Source organism: Cucurbita maxima, unplaced genomic scaffold (genome assembly GCF_002738345.1).
Source record: "Cucurbita maxima cultivar Rimu unplaced genomic scaffold, Cmax_1.0 Cma_Scf00009, whole genome shotgun sequence".
Classification (NCBI taxonomy): Eukaryota; Viridiplantae; Streptophyta; class Magnoliopsida; order Cucurbitales; family Cucurbitaceae; genus Cucurbita; species Cucurbita maxima.
The window spans coordinates 1,945,881-1,973,027 of NW_019272025.1; the positions used below are offsets into that span (position 1 = coordinate 1,945,881).

At 34.3% G+C, this 27,147-nt stretch overlaps 4 protein-coding genes across 4 annotated transcripts in view; 1 reads left to right on the forward strand and 3 right to left on the reverse strand.

Annotated features, from left to right (window-relative positions):
- Positions 1–3,044, forward strand: part of LOC111484272 — a 7,938-nt gene extending 4,894 nt beyond the window's left edge. The window contains exons 6-7 of the mRNA XM_023130804.1: positions 476–615; positions 2,670–3,044. Coding sequence (XP_022986572.1) covers positions 476–615; positions 2,670–2,854 — 325 coding nt within the window. The 3' untranslated portion in view covers positions 2,855–3,044. The remainder of the gene's footprint in view (positions 1–475; positions 616–2,669) is intronic.
- Positions 3,045–6,084: 3,040 nt separating this feature from the next.
- LOC111484198 (WEB family protein At3g02930, chloroplastic) lies at positions 6,085–10,025 on the reverse strand. Its single transcript, XM_023130698.1, has 3 exons — positions 9,574–10,025; positions 8,851–9,052; positions 6,085–8,753 (listed from the first exon to the last, which is right to left on the reverse strand). The coding sequence occupies exons 1-3, from the start codon at positions 9,588–9,590 to the stop codon at positions 6,336–6,338; spliced, it is 2,637 nt and encodes an 878-aa protein (XP_022986466.1). The 5' UTR covers positions 9,591–10,025; the 3' UTR covers positions 6,085–6,335.
- Positions 10,026–16,285: 6,260 nt separating this feature from the next.
- On the reverse strand, positions 16,286–21,192 carry LOC111484326. Its single transcript, XM_023130881.1, has 2 exons — positions 21,007–21,192; positions 16,286–16,865 (listed from the first exon to the last, which is right to left on the reverse strand). Exons 1-2 carry the CDS (start codon positions 21,156–21,158, stop codon positions 16,745–16,747), a joined length of 273 nt encoding a protein of 90 aa, XP_022986649.1. The 5' UTR covers positions 21,159–21,192; the 3' UTR covers positions 16,286–16,744.
- A 1,011-nt stretch (positions 21,193–22,203) lies between these two features.
- On the reverse strand, positions 22,204–24,516 carry LOC111484296. Its single transcript, XM_023130838.1, has 4 exons — positions 24,221–24,516; positions 23,879–24,112; positions 23,045–23,260; positions 22,204–22,649 (listed from the first exon to the last, which is right to left on the reverse strand). The coding sequence occupies exons 1-4, from the start codon at positions 24,221–24,223 to the stop codon at positions 22,431–22,433; spliced, it is 672 nt and encodes a 223-aa protein (XP_022986606.1). The 5' UTR covers positions 24,224–24,516; the 3' UTR covers positions 22,204–22,430.
- Positions 24,517–27,147: the final 2,631 nt, after the last annotated feature.

The following is a 27,147-nucleotide window of genomic DNA, read 5'->3' on the forward strand; positions in this document are numbered from 1 at the left end:
AAAAAAAAAAAAAAAAAAAAAAAAAAAAAAAAAAAAAAAAAAAAAAAAAAAAAAAAAAAAAAAAAAAAAGAAGAAGAAGAAGAAAAGAAAAATCCGTAAAATGCATTATTTTATTTTTGTTTTTTCATAGCAAACATGCTTATTGTTATTACTAACATGTGCACATAATTTTACAGCATTTTAGTAAATGATGAAAATGAAAAAAGAGATTGAAAAAGCTTCACATATAGATATTTTTTTTTGGCTCAAGTAGGTTACCAGTGATGTGTGACCAGGATCGGGTTTGGTATAGGACTATGGATGATTACAAAACTCGTGCTTTAGCATTTTTATTTATTATTCTGGTCAAATTTATTCCTTCATGCAGAGTTGGTTATCTGAACTTTAAGATCGGAAGGTTGTAAAGAAGAGAGAGAAATAGAAGAAAATAAAACTAATACTTTTTGTGTGAACTTTTATTTTCCCTTTTCTTCAGATTGGAGCTCAAAGGGAAATATATACTAGGAGAATTTCTGGAATTCAAGGGCAAGGAAGAAGATGTTCAGGATTTGAGAGATATCAAACGGTCAAAAATTAGTCATCTGACCATTCAAAAGACGAGCATGCTTGGATTCGGTAATGTTCTGCATTTTTACTACTTGATAAGAGTCTTCAACTGTTTGCTTTATCACTTTTATGTTATGAAATGGATGAGTCAGTAATTCATGATTTTCAACATTTACTATTCATTGATCAGCTCTTAATTTCCCTCTAATTTTCCATTTTCTCTAACATTGTACTTGTCTGTGTCATCCCAAATCTATTAAGTTAGCCAGCCATGGAGATTCCATTGCTTCTATTCTCTCTTAGAGGTGTGCTCCAGAGTTATTTAACATGAAGTTCTTTAATCCAGTCTGGAGAGTTATTTAATCCGTGTTGATTAGTTAGGGTGTAGAGTTGTTTAGTACGGAGAGTCCAATAGTTTGGGAGAGTTATTTTGTCTGTGTTTGGAGTGCAAAGTTTCTTAATATGAAGTTATTGAGTCGTTGTTTACATTGGCTGTTTTTTTTCTACAATCTTGTTGGTACTGTTCAATTATAGGATTTTCAAAAGTTTTAATTAATATATATTCGTTCCTCTAAAGATTGATTAGTTTAAAATGAAATAAATTGTCTGAAGTTTTAAAATACAAATAACTAAGTTAAAAAATAAAAAATCATATATTTATGCTATTTTAACATGATTAACTTCAAAATGAATATTGTACACATTCTTTTGTTCAAAATATTCTATATTTATGTTATTTGTGGTTCTAATTTTATTTTGTTAAGTTTAAAAGAAAGTACCACAAATAACATAATATTTTTATTATTTGTTATAAGAAATTTTAATTTAAATTGTAGAGGATAGGTAGTGGAAGAGAGGTAGGAAGAGTTTTATAAACTAAAAAAATTGTTTTGTAGTACTGTGATCTGCATTATGATTTCAAATAATGATTTTTTAAGTTCTATTTATATTTTAATTATTATAAAATTTATTGAAAAAGTCTACTCCACGTGGGAAGTTAATAACTCCCCACCCTATCCTACTTCCCAAGTTACCCATATTTAACAACTCTTGGCCAAACAAGGGGTGGAGTAGACTTAATAACTACACCTCACCCAACTCCTCAATTCAAACACCCCTTAGTTTCATTCTCAGCTGTACTTAAACTTCGATTCCTGCGATCTTGAGGAAGCTCAATTTATGTTTATCTCGTATTGTTTTGATGAGCTCTCCCTAATATTATAGAAATCTCAAAGAACAAAAAGAAAAATTTTGCACCAGTTGTGTATATTTCCATATCAATTGTTTTCTTTATCATTTGCGCTTCAGAAGCTTGAAACCTATCATTGTCATTCAGAGGAAAGCATCATGTGGTGGATTTAAATGATGGTCCTTTCTACTTTTCGAGGTTTCTTGAGCTGATCCTGTTGTACCTTGGGTTTATAATCTGTTCAGGATGAGGCTGACGCTCGACTGTTTACAATTTTTACATCTCTAACATGGGGCAATTTTAGGAGAATAGTGGGATATTTTAAGATGGGGATATTTCTGTGGTCATGCTAAGCAAGGAACTGTTCCTTGCTCCGCTGATTTTGGTGGGATTTTAATGCCATTACTCCAACCCCACCAGCGTTCCCCCTTGGCTGGATCTTGCGGGGAGTGTGTCCAAAAGGTCTATTGAATGAAGTAGATAGCTGGATCTGGATGTATCATGCTCAAACTCTTACTTGCTTCTTAGGATAGGATAACGTATAGAACATCTGTAACGGTTCAAGCCTGCTGCTAGCGGATATTGTCCTCTTTAGGCTTTCCCTTTCGGGCTTCCCCTCAACGTTTTTAAAACGTATCTGCTAGGGAGAGGTTTCCACACCTTTATAAAGGGTGTTTCGTTCTCCTCCTCAACCGATGTAAGATCTCACAACATTCTAACTCCATTCCTAGCTCTTTTTTAACATTGGCCCCTTAGAACTAGCCAAGTCTTATATTCATATCATCATTTATCATTGAATTAACAGCATTACTATAAGCTAAGCCGCTAAGCCACCATCCTTAGTATGTTACCCTTAATATGTTATCTTCAAATTGGTGAAGTTATTGTGATTGTATTCTTTATCTTATTTCTTCTGTATAAATACCAATTGCAGCTCCTACAAGGCTACAAGTATTATACGGTCCACGTGATTACCGAAGTGGGGGCTTAGCTCCAACTTCAGAGTGGAAAGAAGTGACAGTAAGATCGAGCACAGAGATTTTGTTTCAACCTCAAAATTCGTCGAAAGCTCGTAAGTTCAAACTCTCTTCAGTTATCTCCTTGACTCTGAGTGCGTAGAGAGATAGATAGATATATGGCCATGTAGTATCTATCACTTTGCTTATTGTCTATCTCCTCAATGGCTGGTTGCTGTTTAGTTTTTAAGGATAAACTGTATTTCTACGTTCTGCTATTAATTATTAGAAGAGAAAAATTTAATAGTTAACTCTCTTTTTTTTGGGTTATTAAGGAGGTATAATAATTAAATGTGATTTACTGTTTAGTTTCATTTATTTCAGCTGATTTTTTTACATGCTTGAGAAAGGAGTTTGTGAAGGCTGATTTTTTACTTTCGATAACATGATAACACGTTCACCTTCCATGTTCATGGGTTCGACATAAACCTCGTTCTTACTGTGGAAACAAAATCAAAGAAATAAGATTAAACTGATTTTAAAAAGTGTCGACATGTCGTGTCTAATTTCTCATACTATCACGTGAGTGTTTTTATGGTTCTCAACTTAAAAAGTGTAATAGATTTGTGTTTTTATGGTTCTTTTGATCCTAAAATTTTAATTTTCTGTTTAATAGGTCTAAAATTTTTGTATTTTTTTTTTAACCTGTTGACATTTATTGAAATTCACACGCTAAATTGAAAGATTGGGTTAGATATAAAATTTAGTTAATGTAAAAAAAAAAAACATTGATTTTTTAAGCAAAAATAACACATTTTGTTTCTCGAAAATTGAATTTTATGTATGACTAGTAGATGAAAACTTATTTATGTATTGAAAATTTAAGAATATTTTTAAAAATAAATTATTAAATTTATTAATCCAAAAATTTTGAAGTAGAATTTTTAAAAGTTTAAAAAGTAAAATAAGAAACTACGAAATATTTTTATTAATTTTTTTTAAAGAAAAGAAGAAGAAAATTTCTTATTTGAAAAACGTAAAAAAATCATATGTGAATATAATATGTTTTAATCAGTCATTGGAAAAAGCAATGTCGGAGTGGAAAGATAACGGGTTTTGGGACCGGCGGTGTCTGTCGGCGGTGTCTGTCGGCGGACCAATCCGCGTTTAGAGAGGTTGAATCGTTTTTTTTCTTTAATTTTTTGAGTAAGGACAATATTCACGGGCTTAAGTTATTACAATTTGACTCACTGAATCTATTGACCGATCCCACATTTTTTTATAAGGGTGTTCAAACCTCTTTCTAGCAGACACGTTTTAAAATCTTTAAAGGAAAACCCGATAGAAAAAGTCTAAAAAAGACTATGTCTACTAGTAGTGAGTTTGAGCGGTTACAATTTGACCCATAAAATTTTATCGAGTCAAACTTATTACATCATTTCCTTGTCCTTTGATAGATAGTCAACTCTTCATCATTGACGTGATAACATGATCTAATAATGTTCGTACAACTAAGAAAAATACCCAATAAAATAACTATTTTTAATTGAAAAATGTTAATATTATAAGGAATTAATTTTTGCCCTTAATATTAAAAACTAAAACATATATTTAGGTAAAGTTTATTATTCAAACTTCACTAATAATAATAATTATTATTGTTAGTTGGAATGTCTATTATCGTCATTATTTTCATGTTCCAATTAGATCCGATTATTTATTATTCTTATAATATAACAATTTTGCATTTTGGTAAGGTTTCAATTTCTACTTTCTTTTTGTTTTTTTCTTTAATGTAATATTAATTTTAATTCTATTTTTATTAGAATAATAATAATATTATTAAATAAATAAAGAATATGAATGGATGTGGTTTTGAAAGGCCCCCAGAGAGAGAGAGACAATGTTTGGTGATTATTTGAGGCAACTAATTTAGGTAACATTTCCAAACCACAGATTCTATGACTCACTATTAAACAAATGAGTACCACATTTCTTGCTTTCATTTCACTTCAAACTATCAAAACACACCATCCATCCATTCATTCATTCAATGCCCAAAGTGTCCAAAGATCCGATCAACGATCAACTCAATGACATTTATGTAACCGGTCAAGTCTATCGATGGATAGCAGTAGGTTTGAACTGTTACAAATGGTATCCGAGTCGAACACTGGACAGTATGGCAGCTAGGACACTATGTCCCTTAGGAGAGGTGAATTGTGAGATCCCACATCGGTTTCATTCCTCATAAGGGTGTGAAAACCTTTTCTCTAATAGACGCGTTTTAAAAATTGTGAGACTACCAACGATACGTAATAAGCTAAAGTGGACAATATTTGCTAGTGGTGTGCTTGGGTTGTTACAATTTGAGTAGAGCCAATCACCAAACGATATGCCAGCGAGGACGTTGCGTCCCTATTAGGGTGGGTTGTGAGATCCCACGTTGGTTGAAGAGGGAAACAAAACATTCTTTACAAGGGTGTGGAAACCTTTTTCTAATACACGCGTTTTAAAAACCGTGATACTAATGGCGGTACGTAACGGACCAAAGCAGACAATATTTACTAGCGGTAGGCTTGGAATTTTACAAATGGTATCAAACCCAGACACCGAACAGTATGCCAGCGAGGATGCTAGGTCCGGGGTAAGTTGTATGATCGAAACATTCTTTATAAGGGTGTAGAGACACTATACGATATGTCAGCGAGGATGCTGAGTCCCTAAAGAGGTGGACTATGAGACCCCACATCGGTTAGAGAGGGAAACGAATCATTTCTTATAAGGGTGTAGAAACCTTTTCTTAATAGACACGTTTTGACTATGAGGCCCCACATCGGTTAGAGAGAGGAACGAATCATTTCATATAAGGGTGTAGAAACCTTTTCTTAATAGACATATTTTAAAAACAGTGAGGCTAATAGCAATATGTAACAAGTTAAAGAGGACAATATCTGCTAACGATGGGCTTGAGCTGTTACAATTTGAGTAGAGCTAGACATTAAACAGTATGTCTACGAAAACGTTGAGTCCCTAAAGGAATGGGTTGTGAGATCCTATATCGATTGGAGAAGAGAACAAAACATTTCTTATAAGAGTGTAGAAACCTGTCCCTACCCACATCAGTTGGAGACGAGAACGAAACATTTCTTATAAGAGTGTAAAAACCTTTCCTTACCCACATCAGTTGGAGACGAGAACGAAACATTTCTTATAAGAGTGTAGAAACCTTTCTCAACCTACATCAGTTGGAGACGAGAACGAAACATTCCTTATAAAAGTGTAGAATCTTTCCCTAATAGACGTGTTTCAAAAACTGTGAAGCTAACGACGATACATAATCGGCCAAAACAGACAACATCTACTAACAAACAAACAAACCGTATGAATTTACAACCGCTAACAAAGAATGTCTATAATGGATGGAAGATGAAGATGATGATGATGATGATACAAGCTCAAGTAATCACTCCTTTTCATGAACTCTAGATCAGTAATGAAGGAAGGCATTAAAACAATGAACAAAACAAATATTCCAATAACATACAAGAAACTCTACTGTCCACCAAACACCTATTCAGAATATCATTAGAACAGAAACAATATCATAACCAAACCAATTCACCTCAAAATTACTATGTATATCACTGTTTCTGGTTCACACTGTTCTTCTTCTTCAGAAGATATCCAAACTTTTTCAGCAATGGCTTCTTCTTCTTCTGTTCCTGCTGCGGCGGCAGCTGCTTCGACGGCGAGTTTCCACCATCGTCTACATTTTCTGAACTTACCCCGTTTATCCGATCAAAACTCTCTCCGCCCTCTGCTTTCGAGTCCCCTTCGTCATCAATGGATTCGTGTTCTTGTTGTTCTCCTCCCTCTTGTGAGAACTCTTTCTTTTCAATCTTGCAGCTCTCCCACATTTTGTATTCAACTTGAACTGATTCATCTTTTTTCTCTTCTTCTTTTGGTTTATCGATTCCGTTTGGAACCGTTGTTTCCGAGTCCGTTTTCTCCGTCTTGTCGACTGAATCAGCACCATTATCTACCCATGGAAACTCAAATTTGTGTTCTTCATGTTCAATGGGTATCAATGGCTCCACTTTGTTCTTCTCTTCCTGTCGTTTACCGTTCTCTTCGGAGAATTCGACTACTTTCGGTAGTAAATCGTAGTCCTTCTCGCTGTCCGTTGGCTCACCGTTCTCTACGGTTTGCATTTTAGCAGAAGCTTCCTCAAGCAACTTGGATAATTCCTCAACTTTCTTAAGAGAAACAGCTTCCCGAGTTCGAAGCTCCTCGTTTTCTTGATGAACGTTCTGCAACTCGTTCTCTTTGTCTAGCAAGCTTTCCTTCAGTTTCACGCTCTCGGATTTCGCTTCTCCGAGCACCTCCTGCAAATAGATCACTTCCGCTTCTACTTCCTTGAAGCTATCCTTTAGCTGAGCTTCTTCTTCCCTCATCTTACAAGCATCTTCCTCAGTATGTTTAAGCAAATTCACAAGCCTATCTATTTCTTTTTCTAAGTAAGAGTTCTCTTCTTCTGATTTCTTCATAGCGTCCACCAGGTGAAGCTCTTTCTCGTTCCATTCAGCCTTCGAAGTCTCGAATTTGTGCTTCGATTCCTCAACGGTACTCGTTAGAATATCGATCTCGTGGTTTGAGTTTTCGAGCATGCTTTCAAATCGCTCGTTTGTAGCTTTCAAGACCATCTTAAGATTCTCTATCTCGGATTCGTAGTTTTCGTGCTCGGCTTGAGTAGACAAGAGCTTTTCCTTGGTTTCCCTCGCCTCGGATGAGATTTCGTGTAATGCAGATGCCAAGCTTTCCATTGCCTTTTTGCTCTTCTCTTCCTCATTCTTGGAGGTTTCTAGCTCATTTAAGAGCTGGTTTTTCTCTTCTAATAGCCTTTGTACACTTGAAGCTGCAAGCTTCTCATTATTCAAAGCTTGAGTTTTCTCTTCCATGACAGTTTCCAGCTGAAACCTCAGTGACACAACCAACTTCTCCATTTCTGATGTTTTTTCCTTTGTACGATGAAGATGCTGCTCCGACTCTTTCATGTCGTCTTTCTGTCTTTTAACAGTCATTTCCAGCAAACCTATCTGTTCTTTTAAAGCTGAAATCTCAAGCTCTGCATTATGCAATAGATCATTGTTGTGTCCCAATTGTTTCATCACAGATTCGAGAGACTCCGATGCCGATCGTTCGAGCTTATTTGTGTTCTCTAATTGTGTTTCTAGATCCTCAGCTCGGTTTTTCCATTCTTCTACTAACCCATGTGCGTATGTCTCAGCCATCTTAGCTGCTTCTAGATCGATATTAAGCTGTTCAATTGAAGCCTCTTTCTCCGTGATCGTTTCCTCGTAGCACGCTTCTGCTGTTTTTGCAGCTTTTAGTTCGTTATTAAGCTGCTCGATTGAAGCGTCTTGCTCCTTCACCTTCTCTGCATATGATTTTGCTTTCTGAAGCTCCAAATTCAGAGATTCAATCTCTGATTTAAGCTTCATTATCAATTGTCCATTCTCATTCGACTGTGTTTCGAGCTTGGAGTCTAACAATGCTTTCAATCTAGTTAGCTCAGCAGAGAGAATCTCGACCTTTTCGACATGAATTTCGGCGATCTTCGTCGCATCATCAGCATGGCTCAGCGCCTGGTTCTTAGCGTCGGTAGTCATAGCCAACTCCATCTTCACTCTTTGAAGCTCTTGACTTGTGGACAAGAGAGAAGCAACATCTAAAGCATGTTGGCTCCTCACAGCTTCCATCTCTTTCTGCCATTCCATTTCTTTCTTATGAGCTTCCTCAAGTCCTGCTTGCTCCATCTCAACCGCTCGGAACCTTTCGATCTCGGAACTCTCTTCAGCTCGACCGCACGCCACCAGAGCTTCCTTGAGCTTCTCATTCGCCTCCTCTGCTGATTTCTGTGCTTCTTTCAATTCATTGCTCAACTTTTGTCTCTCATTTTCAACCAAAATTATCTGTTCTTTTGCCTTCTTCAAATCCTCCTGAGCCACATTTAGCTGAGCTTGTATCTCAGCAACTTTGGTACCACGAGGCTGTGCTTTCTGAAATAAGAAGAACAATCAACAGGCTATAATGATATGCATTCACATATTACCAATTCTGGTGGAAGAACAGTTGAGTGTCTCAGCTAGAACTTACATCAGGTGGGGTAGCAACTTTCGGCAGCTGACGATCGACCGCAGGCTTCAACGTTGCAGGTCGAGGGGACCGGTCGATCGAGAGCCGAGACCTTTGCAAAGGGGAATGAGAATCAGAGTCTGATTTAGCAAGCCCTCTATTAAGTTTGCTTACTCTAGGAGTTGCAGGCGATGTTTTGTTGGGAGTTTCAGGTGTAGAAGATCTGTTAAGAACAATCAAAATGGAGTAATCAACATAATCCAAACAAACCCATCTCAAATTCCTAAAGAACATCCAAAAATTATGAACTCCAGAAACATTTAAGCCTCCTCAAGAACAATTTCAATCAGAAAAAGCAGCAGAACACACCAACTCTGAAAGAAAAACATCCTAAAATTACTTCCAAGTAGATCTAACCGACAGAGTACGAGATCTCAAAGAAACCACCGTCAAATTGGCTATCAAATGTTAACACAACGAACCCAGAAACAAGACATAATGCAACAGAGAGTAAAAAAAACAGAGAACCCAGAACACAGAACAGAGAAACAAGCGGAATCGGTAAAGAACAGAGCAAAAAAAATTGAAAGAAAAAGAAGATATGAGAGAACCAAAGTGGCCCTAAAACGGGCATAAACAGAAGATCCAAGAAAATTGGGAGAGGAAATTAAAATTAGACCCAGAAGAAGTTACGGATGAGTGAAGAACAGCAAAAGAAAACCCATATGAGATCAGAAGACATACTTAGATTTGGTGGACATGGCGGCGGCAGAGTAAGATGAAGTGAGAAAAGTGTTGTAGAAGAGAGAAACAGAGCAGAAAAGGGAGCTCGAAGCTGCTAAAATGGCGGCATTATGAATTGTTGATACAAGTCTCTGAGATTCTGAGTTGTTGTTAGAGACAAAGAAGGAAAGCCCAGAAGGAAGAAGAAGGTAAAGGAAAAAATGGGTTCATAAGAAGAAAGAAAGAGAAAGAGAAGAAGAGAGAGTGAAATAATTCGGGTTGGTTTTGGTGTCCCTCAAATTGGCAAACCCACACCAGGATTACAACTCAACAATGAAGATTGTTGGTGCTCTCTCTCTCTCTCTCTCTCTCTCTCTCTCTCTCTAGAAAATGACCAAAATGGGCCTGCTGGTCTCTCTGTTCAAGCAGGTAAAGCTACAACAATGGCTGCTTTATTTCAGAGGCCATTTGAGGAATGGAAGACTAAGAAGCAGACGCAGACCTTTCTTTTTAGGCCTCAAACCCAAACCCCAACATCTGAACCCTCACCCCATCGGATTTTCAATTTCATTTCTCCCCCTTTCAAATTATGGATTTTTTTTTTGTTGGGAACTGTAAAAAATAAAACTTTTGCTTCAATGTTCATCTTCTTCTCTCATTTTTTCAAGTTTTTTTTAATGGGTAAATTGAATTCTAAAAGTTACCCGCTTCTTATCCATATATAAATAATACTTTCTCCATTCGTATGAAGCCAATATCATATCATTATCGAGAGAGTCGTGTTCATTTAACAATTTTTTTTATTTTTAAATTTTTTTAAAAATATTTTTACCGTTAGTTTTTTATGAAAATAACTGACTATTTTTTTTTTTTATGTTTAAAAAAATACTCATGAAATTTAAAAAATTGGATTAATACATTTTATCTTTATAAAAAAAATTCTTTAATATATGAATGAAATCGGTTTATTCTCGTCTCATATATTATCTTTAAATTTTTAAATATTATTTTTTAAAGTTTATGAGTATTTTTTAAATGTAATACAAATATTTTCTTTTTGTATATTCTTTAATAAAAATATAAGGGTGTTTTTGAAATTTTTAAAAAACGCAAGGGTATTAATGAAACTTTTAAAACAATTTTAAAAGTTTAAATAATATATTTTAAATATTTTAAAAGTTTAGGGATATTCGATTTCTATCCAAAATCAACGGTTATTTTTTATTTGAAGGGTAAATTAAAACTTTTAAAAGTTTAATAATATTTTTTAGATACAAAAATCATTTAGTCTTATTTATTTATTATTAATATTTTAATACTTTTTCAAAAGGTTAATTATTGAGTTTGAAAAATCATTTAAATATTAATTTTTTAAAGATTAAACTAACGACTATTGAGACAAAAATAAAATTTTAGTAAGATATATAATTAATGATTATTTAAATTATTTGAGAATAAAAAAAAAAGGCATTTTAATGCTTGGAAAATTTTCATATTAAAGTCAATCTTTATTAAAAATTAAAAGAATATATTTGTGGAGATAGTTATTTACGGCCTCTTTTAGAATGGGTCGATTCGAGTCCAAATTAATGGATAAAACATCTATTTAAAAAATCGACAGTTCGATCTTGAATTAAAAAGACTAAGAAATCATTCTTCGAGACACTTTGTTTGTGTTTTTTACATTCAATTACAAATTTACCCTTCGAACTTCTAAATTCTTATCAAATAGATTATCTTTTTTAAAAAACGTTTAATGGGTTTTTTTATTTGAATATGAATTTTTACGTCTTCGATTTAATGTTTAATAAATTTATGAACTTGAGATTTTGTGTCAGATAGTTAGTCAACCTATTCAGATAAATCAAGCTATTATTCATGTTATTACTTTATATTTTTATATAAAATTTGCACGTTAGAGTCATTCAAATAACATTAATCAACTTATCTTATAAAGTGATTCGAATTACGAGTTTAGAAGCTAATTTTGCTAACCCTATTTATTATCATTTAAAAATAAATAAATAAATAAATAAATAACTCTATAATTTGGTCAACTGCCCAGCTGTTTTTAATAATCAAAACTTCCTATATTTAATTAAATATTTTGTCTTTATTTTCTTAAAAGGTTATATTTCTTTCATCCTTAAAATATTCTTTATACTCTCACAAATAAAATATTTTTCAATTCAATTTTTTCCTCCTATTTAATTTTAATATTAAATTTACACCTAAAATTAATATCTTAATTTGATTTAGGGTAATATATATATATTTTAATGAATTTTTAGTGAATAATTTAAAATTTAAATATAATTTTCTTTTAAAAAATATAAAACATCCTAATACATTCTGGTCAGTATTTAACTAACGAGGAAAAATCTATCACTACTCCCTCTTCATTCTTCATTTAGACGGAGATTTTCTATTTTGTTCGAGGTTGGTTCCCGTGTAGCTCCAACCCTAACCCTAACCCTAGATTAAATGAACATCTTTAATTATTAAATAGTTTAGTTTAGATATAATGATTTCGCTAAACTCTTCCTAATCATTTATTTATTTTTATTATTATTATTATTATTATTATTTGGCAATCACTTTTAAACCTCTCAAAATCTATTTTGAGGGGCCAAAGATCCATGAGTGTGGCATTTTCGTAATAAAAATAAACTTTAAATTTTTTTTTTTTATATATATATATTCTTTTTGTGTATCAAACAAATTGTTATTTATGTCAGATGCCCTTTCATTTTCAATCTTTATACATTTTAAGATGTCCACGTGTTTCGTTTTCATTGGACACAGTTCGACCCATGATCCCCATTTTTTCTCCTTTTTAAATGAAAATTAATAAAAAATGAGAATATATATATATATATATATATATATATATATATATTTATTTATTTATTTTATTATTTTTTGTTAAAAATTAAAGTGTAATTAAAGGGAAAGAAATCAGGGGACTTTTTTTTGTACATTTATTAAAAAAATAAACTTTATACTAAGAAATTTATTTATTATTTATTAACAGTTAGAAAATATATCCAACTTGATTTTTTTTCCTTTATTTAAACATTTAATTCTATAAATAATTTCCCTAATTTCATATCTCTTATTTTAATGTAAATTTCCAATTTAGAAAATAATTTTTAAAATAGCTTATAATAATTATTATGTTTTTTTAAAGGAAGATAAAAGAAAATGATGCCATATAAGTAAAATAAAAAATATTTTTATTTTTATTTTTCCAAAAAAAAAAAAGTGAAATTTTGTACTTTTTAATTTAATAGTTGAAATTTCTATTCTTCTAATTTATTTATTTATATAATATGGTTTATATATATATATATATATATATATATATATATATATTGAATGATTGAGGAAGACAATAGAAAATTCATTTTTATTATTTATTATTATTTAAATTAGTTAAAAAGAAATTGGTAGGAAGGTGAGTGGGAAGTTGTAACAACAAAAAAACACTAGGCGTTTCTTGTAGAATTAGTTTGCAAATTGATTTGGAATATCAAATTATTATTAGGCTTCGTGATCTTGACATGCTTATTACCCGCCTTCAGGGAAACCCAAGTCTCATATACTTTTTCGCCTGTCTTTGTGGATTCGTTGAACCATAGATGAGGTTTGTCTTCGCCAATCGAACATAAGTTTTGTAGAATCCAAGCTTGTATGGTCACACACGCTGGTTATGCGTGCATATTCAATCTTTTGCGACCCAACTGACTTGTCTCTACACTAGGCCAAGTCATTCAACTCGACCTTTCCTCTACTCAGGGCTAAGGTCTCTTAATGTAACGTTGCATCTCAACATCATTTAGGTTTGTAATTAACATGGTCCACATGTTTTGACACCAACCCAAGTCGCATGGTGTTGTTGGTCATCATAGCTCGCTTGGTTATGTCCTTCGAGAATGGGCTCACGTGTTGTACATAATATTGAGACATCTCAAACATTCATCCGTTTGAGTTCCATCAAGGCATGGGATCCTCTCGTGTTTGTACCATATCATTTACGAATTTCGTATCGATAGTGGGTGTACGATCCAATCTTCGATACATGGGCTGGGGTGCAATGTTGGCACACCATGCAGTCTGACACTGTCCTTGAAAAATCCATATCAAAGGAAGTCGCCCAAGAAACTCGTCTTGCAACACTTGCCCTCACTTTGGCACAATATGTGGCACAGGGTAGTTCGCTGAAGCCTTAAGGTCCAAGGGTGGTAGATAGCTGACATCATACCTCCCCCTAAGATACATTTTAGGCATTTCCAATTTGACAGGACTAGACAAAATTTTGGCGAATGGTCATACGGTGTCGTGGAGCGTCCGTCCCATGTCCGATTAACACCAAATTTCGCAAACTTTCATATTTCATACAACAGACTTAACTCCAGAACCGCATGCCCAAATTTCCTTAAAAACCCTAACTTTTGAGATTAAGGTATGAGGCCTACTCAGCCCTTCAACAACTCTATCTTTGACACTCTTGTCTACTCAGCCATTCTCCTCGGTCACATCATGACACTCGTATGTCTTGACCCTCGCGTAACCAGATGAACTCCACTTGAGGGTCACCGCTTTGCTCATCTCGACGTGGAAGTCACAATCTACTCTTTTCATAGTATGATTATGACACAAAGCACCAGCCACATTCACACGAGAATGCCTTTCTTTTTATTAGAAGCTCAAACTCTCAACCGTAATAAAAAAAAAGAGAGATAGAATTGAATGATGATTCTAATGATGCAATAATACATTGATTAATAGGACAAATGAAATGGAGTTATATATATATATGTTGATAATGACAATGATTTTTGTGATTCCATTATATATTGTAATGACAACGACTTTTGTCATCCCACTATATCATACCAACAATGATTTTTTTCATTAATCCACTATATTAATTGCCAATTAAGAACCATATTCATAATCAAATCATATGAATTCGGAATCATTATTTTGGGATCTTGACAAGACTAAGACATAACTCGATAATATTTCTAAACATTAAGCCAGTTTTGAAATGATATCATGACAGTTCTTCACCAGTTTGACTCTACGAATCAATTGCCCAATCTCCACTAGCCCGACAACAATTGAATAAAATTTCCTTCAAACACTAGTGAACTTGGTGAAGAAATTGCTCCAACGATGCAAATTTCCACTCATTTCCCTTCATCAACCAAATGCTTCAAGTTTAAACTTTGAGCTTGCATCAAAGGATTTTTAACTTTTAATGTGCTCAGAACTCGAAATGATTTAAATTTCAAACTTGAGAGTGTTGGGAGGGAGTCTGATACAACTCAGATCCACCCCTAGCAGATATTATCTTATTTGAGCTTTCCTTTTTTGGGCTTCCCCTCCTCAAGGCTTTAAAATGCGTCTATAAGGAAAGGTTTCCACACCCTTATAAATGGTGGTTTGTTCTCCTCCCCAACCAATGTGAAACATCAACCAATGTGGAACATCACACCCTTATAAATGGTGGTTTGTTCTCCTCCCCAACCAATGTGGAACATCAGAGAGTCCCCCATTGGCTAATTTAGAGAATGATCACGAATTTATAAGTAAAGAATACATTTCCATTGGTATAAAGCCTTTTGGGGAAGCCGAAGCCGAAAGCAAAGTATCAGAACTTATGTTCAAAATGGACAATACCATTGTGGAGGATTCTGATTCCAAATAAAGAGGTTCAAGTATCTCGTAGAACGACCGAATGAGAGAAGAGACAGATAAGAAAAGAAGAGAGAAGAAGAGAAATTTAGGATATCCAATGTTTTTGTTAAAGAGATGATTTCAGTTTTGAAGAGGTCAAAAAGGCCAAGTTTGAAAAAATGAGGTCATGGGTGAGTTTCAACAATTTAAAAAAGGAAGACAAATGTTTGGAAAGGACCAAAGAGACAGAGCATTTATTCAGATACCCAATGGGCATCACAACATGTGTTTCTTCCTCTTTACTTTTTTTTGTTCACTGTTTGTTGTTCATATTCTTGTGTCTCTTTCCACCAAAGTTTGAATAAAAAACAATACAAAACAGTCCGATCCAATCTCGGTTAGAGAGAATAACGAACCATTTTTTATAAGAGTATTGAAATTTCTCTCTAACAAACGTTTTAAAATCTTGAGAAAAAGTCCGAAAGAAAAAATCCAAAGAAGACAATATCGGCCAACAGTGGGATTGGATTATTACAAATGGTATCAAAACCAGACACTGAACAGTATGCCAACGAGGACGGTAAACTACCTATCAAATTTCATTAAAGAAATCTTTGAGCTTAACAATAAACTACAAGTTTGCTTTTAGAAACATGGATAGGAAAGTCAGCATAAAGAACTTGCAATGTCATTGTAACAGCCCAAACTCATCGCTTTGACTCGTTACGTATTGTCATCGGTCTCACGATTTTAGAGATGTTTTAAAACCGTGAGGGAAAGCCTTTGAAGGAAAAATACAAAGAGGACAATATCTACTAGCAGTGGGTTAAAGCGGTTATAAATGGTATCAGAGCTAGACATCAGGCAGTGTGCCAGCAAAAATGCTAGCTCCCAAAGGGGATGAATTGTAAGATCTCACATCGGTTGGAGAAGGGAACGAATCTTTTCTTATAAAAGTCTAGAAACCTCTTTGTAGTAGACACATTTTAAAACCTGAGAAGAAACTCTCCGAGAAAGCCTATAGGGACACTATTTGAACACTCTGTAGTCTGCAACCACCATATCTTTCTGCAGTTCATTACCATAATGTTCAACCCTACACGTGAATCCCTCACCACCCATTTGTTTTTACTCTCTCTCTCTCTTTAATCTCCCCCCAAGGTCCCAAGAGAAACGGACATAATCTTATCTGTCCCAGAATCAGAACACACTTTACAGCCACTGTAAGACAAAATAAATGAAACCAAAAACAACTTTTTACAAGAAATAGTTTTCTAATGAAAAACTACAGCAACTTTGTCTGAACTCATTCTTCAGAAACTAATCATGTTATGTTTCATTTAGTCTTCTCTACAAACACAACACAGAACTCAAAGTGATTCAGAAGCTTTAATCATAAAAGGATGAGATGAACCTTGTTTGGCAGATGATGTGGTGAGATTATATCTACAGAATGTGCAAAGCACAAGACCTGAGTGAAAAAGAGCTTCAGATATTGTTGTTATGATCATTCATCATAAGAAACATGGAAGCTGGTGGTGCAGCCTGACGCCTCGGCATCCTCAGCCCCACAGCAGTCGTAGAATTTGGCTGCATAAGGCGGGTCGTTGGGTCCCAATTCATAGTACCTTGAATCAATCAACTGAAAATATCAGACTGCCAAATCAAGAGAGCAGATTCAATAGGAAAAAAGAAGATAATTCATTCAACGCTTGTTACAGTGTAATTCCTTATCAATATCAATGCAGTTTTTTTTAAATATATATTCCAGAGAATATATGTGTACCCAAGTATTTTGACTTCAACAACATAGGCAGCAAATCTCTATGTTCTTGACCAAAACATACGATGAAGTATGCTCAAATTGAAAATACATGCATAAATATGATTTCGAACTTCCACCCGAAATCTGCCAACCCAGAAGAGAAAGAAGAGACAAGGAGTAAAAAGACAAAACTAGGACAGAAGTGTTACTTGTGGACGCATCCCACACCACTCCAGTCCACTACTACACCAAATATTTTTTTCGGGGGACCTTTGAATCTCTAATGTACCCGCATCTTTAATCAGTTTTTTTTTTTTTTCTGTCTGAGACTCAACAAAACTCGAGACGTGGTTAGGCTAGCAAGTTAAACTGGAGCATCGGAAGCACAGCCCCACACTTCGTATGCCTCGTCAAGGCGACCCAAACACTTCCCTTGAACAGTTTCTGATAGAGACGGGAAAATTAGAGTGGGGGAAAAAGTGAGATGGCCGGTAACCTAGCTATAGACTCCCATGTGGTTTAGAATGAGTATCCACCCATGTGGTTTAGAATGAGTATCCACATACTCAGGACTACAGAGACTTTATTCTACAGGGAATAGTCCAAGAACAAAGTGCGGGCAAAGTAGGAATTTTCTTGCCTTGTCATGAGCAACAATCAATTGACCTGGCTTAACCCCTTTACAAACTGGAATGGATCATAAAATTGATAAGTTTTTAATTTTAATCAAGCCAGACAGACAGACAAAAAAGAACCCAAATGAATCGGCATTGAGACAATTTTCCAAAACTTGAGCCAGATCTAATCACATCTGTCCAAGTGCTTCTTAGTTTAATGGGTTATCAAACAGAATCATCGAGTTATTTCAACTACAATTAGTTTAATGGGTTTTTCAAACAACTTTTGACTTTTGACTAAATAGAAGTTAATTTCACACCAGACATGAAATCACTACGTAATAACCATCTATTGGATCGCATTAACTATTAACATCACTTTGTAAAGATAAGTGGATAAAAGCATAAGTAATTTGAAACAAAAACATAAAATGTAAAAGCCCCTTCCCTCTTCTTACAATGTTCCTCAACTTGTGGATGATTCGTCCAAGTGGCTCACATTTATGGTTGTTGGCATGAGGAACTTCCCCCACTTCCGGAGAGATCCAGTTGACTTAAATATTCAATATGATACATGAAGTTGCATATATGGGAAATAAAACTTGTGCAATTGAATTCAACCATGGAAAGCAAGCGTGAATTACACAACAATAAATACAATTCTTTTTCGTCAGTTAGAGGTTCTTGTAGACACCCTTGGAAATAAATTTCTTCAAGTATTTCCTATTTCTCCAATGTCATCAAATGTTCAGTAGCAGTGCTCTTGGAGGGCAATTGGTGTAGTGAAGCTCCTTTCAATTCACTGGCTACTGTTTCATCTCCATTTTCAACGGTATTTAATGACAAAATTTTACATTTTCTTCAAACTCAATAGAAATTTTTTTTAGTTCCGCTTGCATAAACTTCATCATAATTTTTTTAGGAGAAAAACCAATTTATAAGCCTAAACTTTGAGGTTGTATCAATTAAAACTTACTCATGCTAATGAAAACTACTACTATTCATTTAATTTCAACTTACTTTTCTAATACTACGTTAATTTGGGCATTTAAAGAAGTCAGTTATGCACGTGTTAAAATGGTTTAAAATGGAATCCTAACCCGGTCTAAATTAACTTACTAATGAAAGGCTAGGATTTGATTGATACAATCACTAGTTTAGGGTTTAAAGTGATACAACCCCAACACTTTAGGGGTATAAATTGATTTTCACCACTAATTTTTTTCAATTTCTTTCTTTTTCTTCTTTTGAAAGATTACCATAGAGTGGGTTCACTTTAGATAAAACTAACTAGAAGATGATGCTTTTGAATATGTATCTAGTCGATCTTACCTCTGCATTCTTCTTTCCTATCTCGTAAGAACATTTGGAAGGTTCCGATTTTGAGGGGAGAAAGGCAGTCTACATCTTTCCTAGGGAGTGATACTTATTGCAAAATCGATGTAAATAATATTCTGCTGAGCAGGGAAACAATTCCATGTTTCCACAAAGATAGGCCATGTGACAGTGCAGGGATATCAACCTACAATGCTTTCCTGCATTGCTTGAATATTGGACTATTCTCAACATTTGTGTTAACCGATAGGTCAACATCAAAAATTTGGATTTTATTTTGTTCAATAGTTTGAGACAAAGAATGCAGGGAAATAATTCTACCTAATGAAGTTGAGCTTAACTACAAAGCTTGATGTATAGACATGTTTGTCAATTTTATTCAAACTTCCACGTAATGCAGGAGAGAAAATGAAGCAGACAAGTGAAAAATGTGAAGTAGAATCAGAAAATTTAAAGAGAGGAGATTTGTTTTCTTTTCTTAGCCTTGAATTGGTATAAGGCCAGACGTTCTTTCTACAAGGATCCCCTAGTATGGAATGTCGAGTGCAAGGATATTTTGTCACAAAAATAAGGTGCGGGGAAGGAAATGGAGAATCTACAAAATTCTGGATTGACCCTAATCATACACTTCGCAGTTTCTTCCCCAAATCATAGATCCACAATAGAGGGGCGACCCTTCCTTGAGTTACTTAACAGAAGAACTTCCCCAATAATCAGGTACTCAAAGATTATACAAAGCCAACGAGCAAGATCAATAGTTGGGGAGTATTTGCTACAATCATGTGGGGAAGTAATAGCAACAAATTTAGAAAGCGAGCCCAGGTGGAATCGGTAAAACAAACCCCTTCCGAGAGAGCATTTACTCGATATCTTTCAGAAGGGGTTTGTTTTACAGATTGCATCTGGCTTGCTTTCTAACATTTGTTGCAAATACTCCCCAACTATCAATATTGTCGTTGAAGCCATGAGCTCCTAGGAGGATTTTCTGGAGGGCGTTTTATCTTCCCTCTGTATTATACCGCGTTTTACATCAACGAATTGCAATGGCTTCAATCTTAGAAACAGCACAGACGAAGTTTATAAAAAGATCATAAATTGTTTATAAACTGTAAAGCTCTAATGCAAACTATGGTGCAAACATAAATTCTTTTATCTCGTATCATACATAACTTGAAATCATCTATCCTGTTAATCCTAGCGCCAAAAGCCAATTATTTTTTCATCTCTTTTTTTTTTCTGCCAAAAGATCCAAACAATCATTACACCAAAGCTAAACTTAACAATCACCAAGTATAATAACTATACTGAAACCATAAAATTCAAAAGCAAAAAAGCCAACACCACCAGTACCGAGTTCAAAGTGCAAACTTTAAATGAATATTGATTGCAGACTGCTAAGCAAATAGTCTCAATCCCTGCTGCTAATAACTAATAAGCCCCTCTATCTCTCTTGTAACTTAGTTATTGACTGGTTTGGCCAAAGTTCTGTATGCCACTCGTTCTTAGAAACAAAAGAAGTAAAAAGAAAAAAAGGGAACTCTGCATTTGCATCATGAACTCAACACGACTAAATAACTTGCTCGAAAATTCCAATGGAATCATTCTGATGCTGAACTAGCAACTCTATGTGTAACGGTCTATACTCACTGCTACCAGATATTGTTCTCTCTAGGCTTTTCCTCAAGTTTTTTTAAAAAGTGAATGCTAGGGAGAGGTTTTAAAGGTGTTTTGTTCTCCTCCCGAATGTGGGATCTCACACTCTGTTTTCCAATAACCAAACCCCTCATTACAAACTCGCTATTTTCAATACAACGGTATATGACCGATTGTAGTTATAGCCCACTGGCTTCAAAATCTCTCCCAGCCAGCAATGACTTATTTTAACACTAAGATTCAGTTCTTCGAAACGCAATGAAAATGACTCAAAAACTCGAATAACAATCAACAGACAAAGTGCCCTAATCCAACAAAGCAAGAGAAATTGAAAGGGTTACCAAGGAGGAAGAAGTATGATTCAATAGTGGATGAATGATGGGGAAGATTCTAGGTTACCTCTTCTGGTCATCGTGGCGGCGACAGACGAAAAAAGAGGGATGGAAACGGCATGAAGAAGATGAATTGGAGGATGGAAGATACGACCGATTACATCTTCGGCAGAGCTTCTCCATTTCTTCAGAGTTAGCCCTCTCCCTCTGTTTTTCCATTCGATGTTACCCAAATTCGATGTTCCTCAAATTTTTGTGCACAAATCAAATATAACCCTTTTTTTTAATATATTATTAACACGTCAACGTGTCATATCATTAGATGATATATTATTTTATTATATGAGTTCGAGAGTTGAAGAAGTATGAAAAAATTTACTGAGGTAGTAGGTAAATTTACAAAAGAAGACGTGACTTCCGACCAATCCGTGGAGGCTTGTGAAATTGGACCAGATACAAAGAATGAATCTATCTCTGTGTATGGAAGTTGTTAGTCGGTGGCCTCTCAACTGTTCGAGCGTTTTCCTTTCTCCTATTATTATAGTGGGGTGATTGGTTCCGATTCGATAAGGGTAGAATAGCTAGTTGAAGGTCTGGTGTAATAGGTAGCATGCGTTTTTTGTTTTGGCTCTCAAACGGAAAAATAGATGATGCATCATCTTTACTACTACGTACGTTGACCCTAACTTGACAAATTTTCAATTGGAAAAGGTAGAAAAATGTTAGTATGAATTTAATATTACAAATAATTAAAATGAAAATAATAAAGTATACAAAATAATTAATTTTTAGTTCAAATTAAATTATATTGTATCACGTGAAATCAATTATGGTTGATCATGTTAAGTTGAATGGCACCGTAAAAACCTATATGATCACTGTGTACCAATATGATTATTTCAACCATTTTCATAATTATTTTCACGATGAGTGGGAAAAATAAAAAAGTGAAATTATTTTCACAATTTAATTCAAATTCATTTGTCGGGCTCATCAACGAGTCCAAAGTTCAAGATCAATCCAAGTTTGACCCAAAGTCAAAGTTGATTGTTGCAACGGGGACATGGATTACCATTTTTTAAATTGGGCCAACTAATGAGCCAATCCATTTCTAAACTTTGATTTAACGATTAACTTTAAAGGTTGAAGGTAAGTTTGACCATTTGAAATCGGGTCAACCCAAGCAGAGTTTCATGATAGTGACTCATTTTGGAGTGTAGCTTTATATAATAGACTTCACCAAATCTACTAGCTCAAACAACTACACATAATAATTATTATTATTGTTTATTTATTTATTTTATTATTAAATTACAAGAAAATACATTTCTTATGCACCTTATATATAACAGAGATGTGACTTTTACAGCAACGGCCTCCGTTAACCGTTAGCCAAAGGCTCAGATGCTGCAAAAATAGTAATAATTTGGGCTTATGCGTCGGTGGTGGTTGTAAGGGGTATTTTCGTCTTTTCATAATAATAATAAATATTTAAAATTCTATGAGAAGTCCTCCCATTGGGGACCGATGTGGCGTTCCCTTCCTTCTCTTGCCAGCTTTGTGAGTCGCCGCCGCCGTGGGTGGTGGCGTCGCCGGCGAGAAGCTTTGGATTTTGCTTCTAAGTCTTCTTCTGTTGCTCGTGGCGGTATCCGAGCTTTCGTTTTCCATCACTTTCTCCTTTTTCTCAAAATTTCTCGACGTCCCAATTAGCTGTATTTATAAAATATAAATTCTCATTTACTTCAATGGTTAAATATTATTTTAATTTTTGTTTATAAAAAAATGAAAATTTCATAAAAACAAAAATGTGGATTTACAAATCAAGATGTTAACGGCTACAATTTTAATAACTCAGACTTATAACTTCAAACATCATCTTAAGATCAAATTACTCAAAACACCTTCACATTTCAATCTATGCGCAAAGCAATTCTTCATAATTGAATATTGTGTACGTCCCTATTCTACGTAAAAGTTCATAGATCACACTCATCTCCGAATCAAAATATAAACAAAATAAGAACATATTGACAATGATTTTTGAAAAACGTTTTCAAAAGGAGAGAAGAGCATAGAAATGAATAAGAAAAAGGTGGAAGAAAAACCTTGCAGCCAAGAGAGCAGAAATGGAACGAATGAAGAAGGGAACGGTGGCAGACAAGGCAGATGTTGGTGAGAGCTTTAGAAGGACGTGTCTGAGGGCGTTCGTTCAAGAATACGATCCTCGCACTATTTATGATATAAGTTTGGACTCCTGTTATGTCCACATATTTCTGTATCTCACATACTCTTATCACATCATGGTACGATGATCTTCTTATCTGTATTCCATTATTCAAAAACATAATAATTTTTAATTAGAAACGTTCATTTAATTTACGAGCCAAAAAACTCACCCAAGTTGGAAAAATGGAGGAGAAAATTATATTAAAAAATAAAAAATTATTTATTAAAAATATTCTTTCCAAAAATATATAAAAAAAAAACATTCCACGAAAATAAATTAAAATTTTAAAATAGAGATTGAAATATGGGATAGCGAAAAGACTCGGATTTAAATATTCATTCATACAAATTAATTTTTACTTTTTACTTTTTACTTTTTGTTTTTACCTTTACCTCAAAACAGAGAAGTAACTTTTCAAAATTTAACAACAATACCAACAAAACAACCTCTACATTGAAAAAAGAAAGAGAAAATAATAAAATAATAAAATAAAGATAAAGAGAGACTTTCACAGTTAATATAGTTATGATTTGACATCTTGTTGCTGTTAGTAGGTAACAAACAGTAATTTCCACGTAGGCTTCAATTAAATATTTTCCAAAAATCAAAATTAAAAAATTAAAAAAAGAAAATCAATTCAATAATTGAAGAAATTCTTCGCAACACGAAAGCGAATGAATCCGATCAAAGAGTCTCAAAGAACAGAGCATACCTGAATGGCTCTGTGATCTTGATGAGAATCAAGACAGAGCGAACAGAGAGCTCCGTTCATGCAATCCAAGCAATACATATTGCATTCACTTTTGTGCGAATCCGCGTGCTGCTTGCATTGAACGAAGAAGCTCGTGCTCAGCAGAGGTTCCAGCCATGGCGGCCATTCAACTTCATCTTCTTCCTCTTCTTCTTCTTGTTCTTCCTCTTTCTGATCGATTTCTCCGATTTTTCCCTAATTCAACGCAAAATCGGAAGAAATTTCAGGAAAAAGAGCGCGATCGATAGGAGAATTAGGAAACCGATTCGGCAATGGAGGTTCCGATTTGGATCGAATTCTTACCATGATTGTTGCGATTGCGGCGTGGATTTGTGTAATTGATCACATCTGCGGGCGGCTGGATTGCGCGGCTGTTGGCGAATTGAAGATAGGAAGATGCTTTTTGCTTTTTGATTTTCTTTTTCCCTCTTGGATCGCTTTCGTGTTTGTGGAATTTTCTCGGGAAAGTGACAGAGAGAATATGGAGAAGAGAAAAAAGGTAGGGCTACGGAGAAAAATGGATCTCTGCTTTGGTTGGTGCTGCGGAATCTGCCTATCTTCTTGCTCTCAACTCCATCCATACCCGAACCTCACTCCGACCCCAAACCAAACCCCGCCACATTTCTTTTTCTTTTTATTTAATACGAACTTTATCAAGTCTATTTAAAATTTGGAGGAAGAATTAGAACATAACGATGACCTGAAAATGGAGATGTATTCCTCTCCTTATAAACCCAGGATCATTCTCTAAAGGGACTAACTCCCAACCATTCTCAACAATCTTCCCTCGAACAAAGTACATTATAATAAGCCTTCCTTAAAGCTTATGTAGCTCTCGAATAGTCTCCCTTTAATTGAGGCTTGACTCCTTTCTCTGGAGCTTGGGAACTAACTATACCATTTGTTCAACACTTTAGTCACTTTTGAGTACACTTTAGGGCATGACTCTGATACCAAGAATATTTGCTAAAATTACCCTACCTAAATGGTGTGAAAGTTCTGTATCTATAATAAAATAAATTACAAGGAGATGAAATGAAAATAAACAGAAACATACTCATGCTAAAGACGCAGATATTTGCATATAATAAAATATTAAATATGATATATATGGTAAACTATAATTTAGCACAAACATTTATGAACAATTACAAAGGCAAGAATAGTACTGGAAAAGATTAGGAGAGCAAGAAAAAAATGACTGATTTTGTGTTTCTTAATAGCGTAAAGTAGTCGGTTAGCTAAATCAGTTAAAGGAAGAAAGAGTAGTTGGGATCTGACTAAATTCATCGAGTTGTTTAGACAGGTTATTAATGGAGATGGAATAAGTAGCTCGAGATCATTCAAAGGGGATTAGGAACGAGAATCTCGATAACCTAAATAAAAACGGTGACGATAATAAATATTATAATTTTAAGAAAAATTAAATGTAGGGTTTAAATTATGGGCTTAATGAAAGTCCAAAATGTGTCAAAGACTTCAAAATGGGCCAAGTTGGAATAAAAAGTCAAAAAAGATTCATAAATGGGTGAAATTTGGAAAGACTAAATATTTTCAATATTACAAAACTACCCCTGAACGACGGAATTAAATTATAACCCGAATAATTAGATTGAGTCTAAAAATAAAGACGCGTAAATATATTTTTAATTAACACGAACTTATTTCAATTTTAAAAGAAAAAGAGAAATCTTTTAACATATTTTTTTAGCAAAATTTAAAAACAAACCTCTATAAATGTAACATATCATAGAAAAAGAAATAATATTTTGGAGTTGAAATTATACTTAATATGATGTTACTCGTTGCTTGCCCACTTAATTCTATTATGAAAGCCCATATTTTTCAAACATTGTTATTATTAGTAATAATGCTTTTCTACACGTAACGGATCAAAATAGACAATATCTGCTAGCGATGCGTTTGAGCTATTACAAATGGTATTAAAGTCAGACACCGAGCGGTGTATCAACGAGGATGCTGGGCTACCAAGGGGATGGATTGTTAGATAGATCCCATATCGGTTGGAGAGGGAAATGAAACATTCTCTATAAAAGTGTGGAGACCTCAGGCTGACGGTGACACGTAACGGGTCAAAGCAATCACTGTACAAACCCTAATAAAACCATTTCATCTTCCCTCGAGTGGATTTAGTAAATGACATATCTTAAATATTGAGGGAATGCTATTCTTATAGCCATTAATAATATAGGCAGTATGAAAAATTCTCCTTAAATGACTTTAGACTCAACAATCGGTATACAATGATAAGTCGTGTTGACTTTGTGCAATAACTAAGGTAGCCCTATATAAAACCTATGTTTTTGGTCGAGGAAATGCTGCTCTTACTGTAATAATAAATGAAGGCAATATGAAAAATTCTCTTTAAGTGGCTCTAGACTGAACAATTGGTATACACGGTTAGTCGTGTTGTTTGTGCAATAACTAAGGTAGCACTATATGAAACCTATTTTCTCGATTGAGGATCTTGGACGGCGGTCGGGTCCACTTCGAGAATAGCTTGGGACGCCTCGCAAGCTTGGCCACCGCTCTTATAGCTAATAATAAATACATACAGTGACTCGAGACTCAACAATCGATATACAATTGACAATTTGATTAGGTTATAGGGTGAAAATGGTAATTTAGATATGGACAAATTGTTTATTGAAGCCTTGCACGACTGGCTTCCAAAAAACTCGACATGTCGAACTTTTCAAAATTTTGTCACTTTTACCTTCGCCATCTCCTTGAGAATAATTTTTAATATATAAAACGACAAGTAGCTTTGTTGGGCAGCGCATGCCCAGCTGGGTCAATAATAACCACTATTAATTTTATTATATTATATAAAAGATTTATCTTTTCTTTTTCACAAAATAAAATTTTAACTTTTAAAATCATAAAACTAAAATTTAGTATTTAAACATGTTTTAAAATTTATTATTATTTTTTAAATCGACTATTTAAAAAAAAAAATTAAAAAATTAAAAATTTTATTAAACACTTTTTAAAATTTATACACGAAGCTCGAAGACAACTATCCAACTTAAATGATCTAGAGTGGAACGAGGTGAGAACCCGAGAATCATACTACTATGGTCGAAAAAATATGTACCTTCATAAGACACTTTCTTACTAGTTTCAACTCTGTAGAGTGTTTAAGGGTTATTTAAATTTTTGGAGTAAAATTTAAATTATTTTATGTAAAATTAAGTGAGTCAATTTCC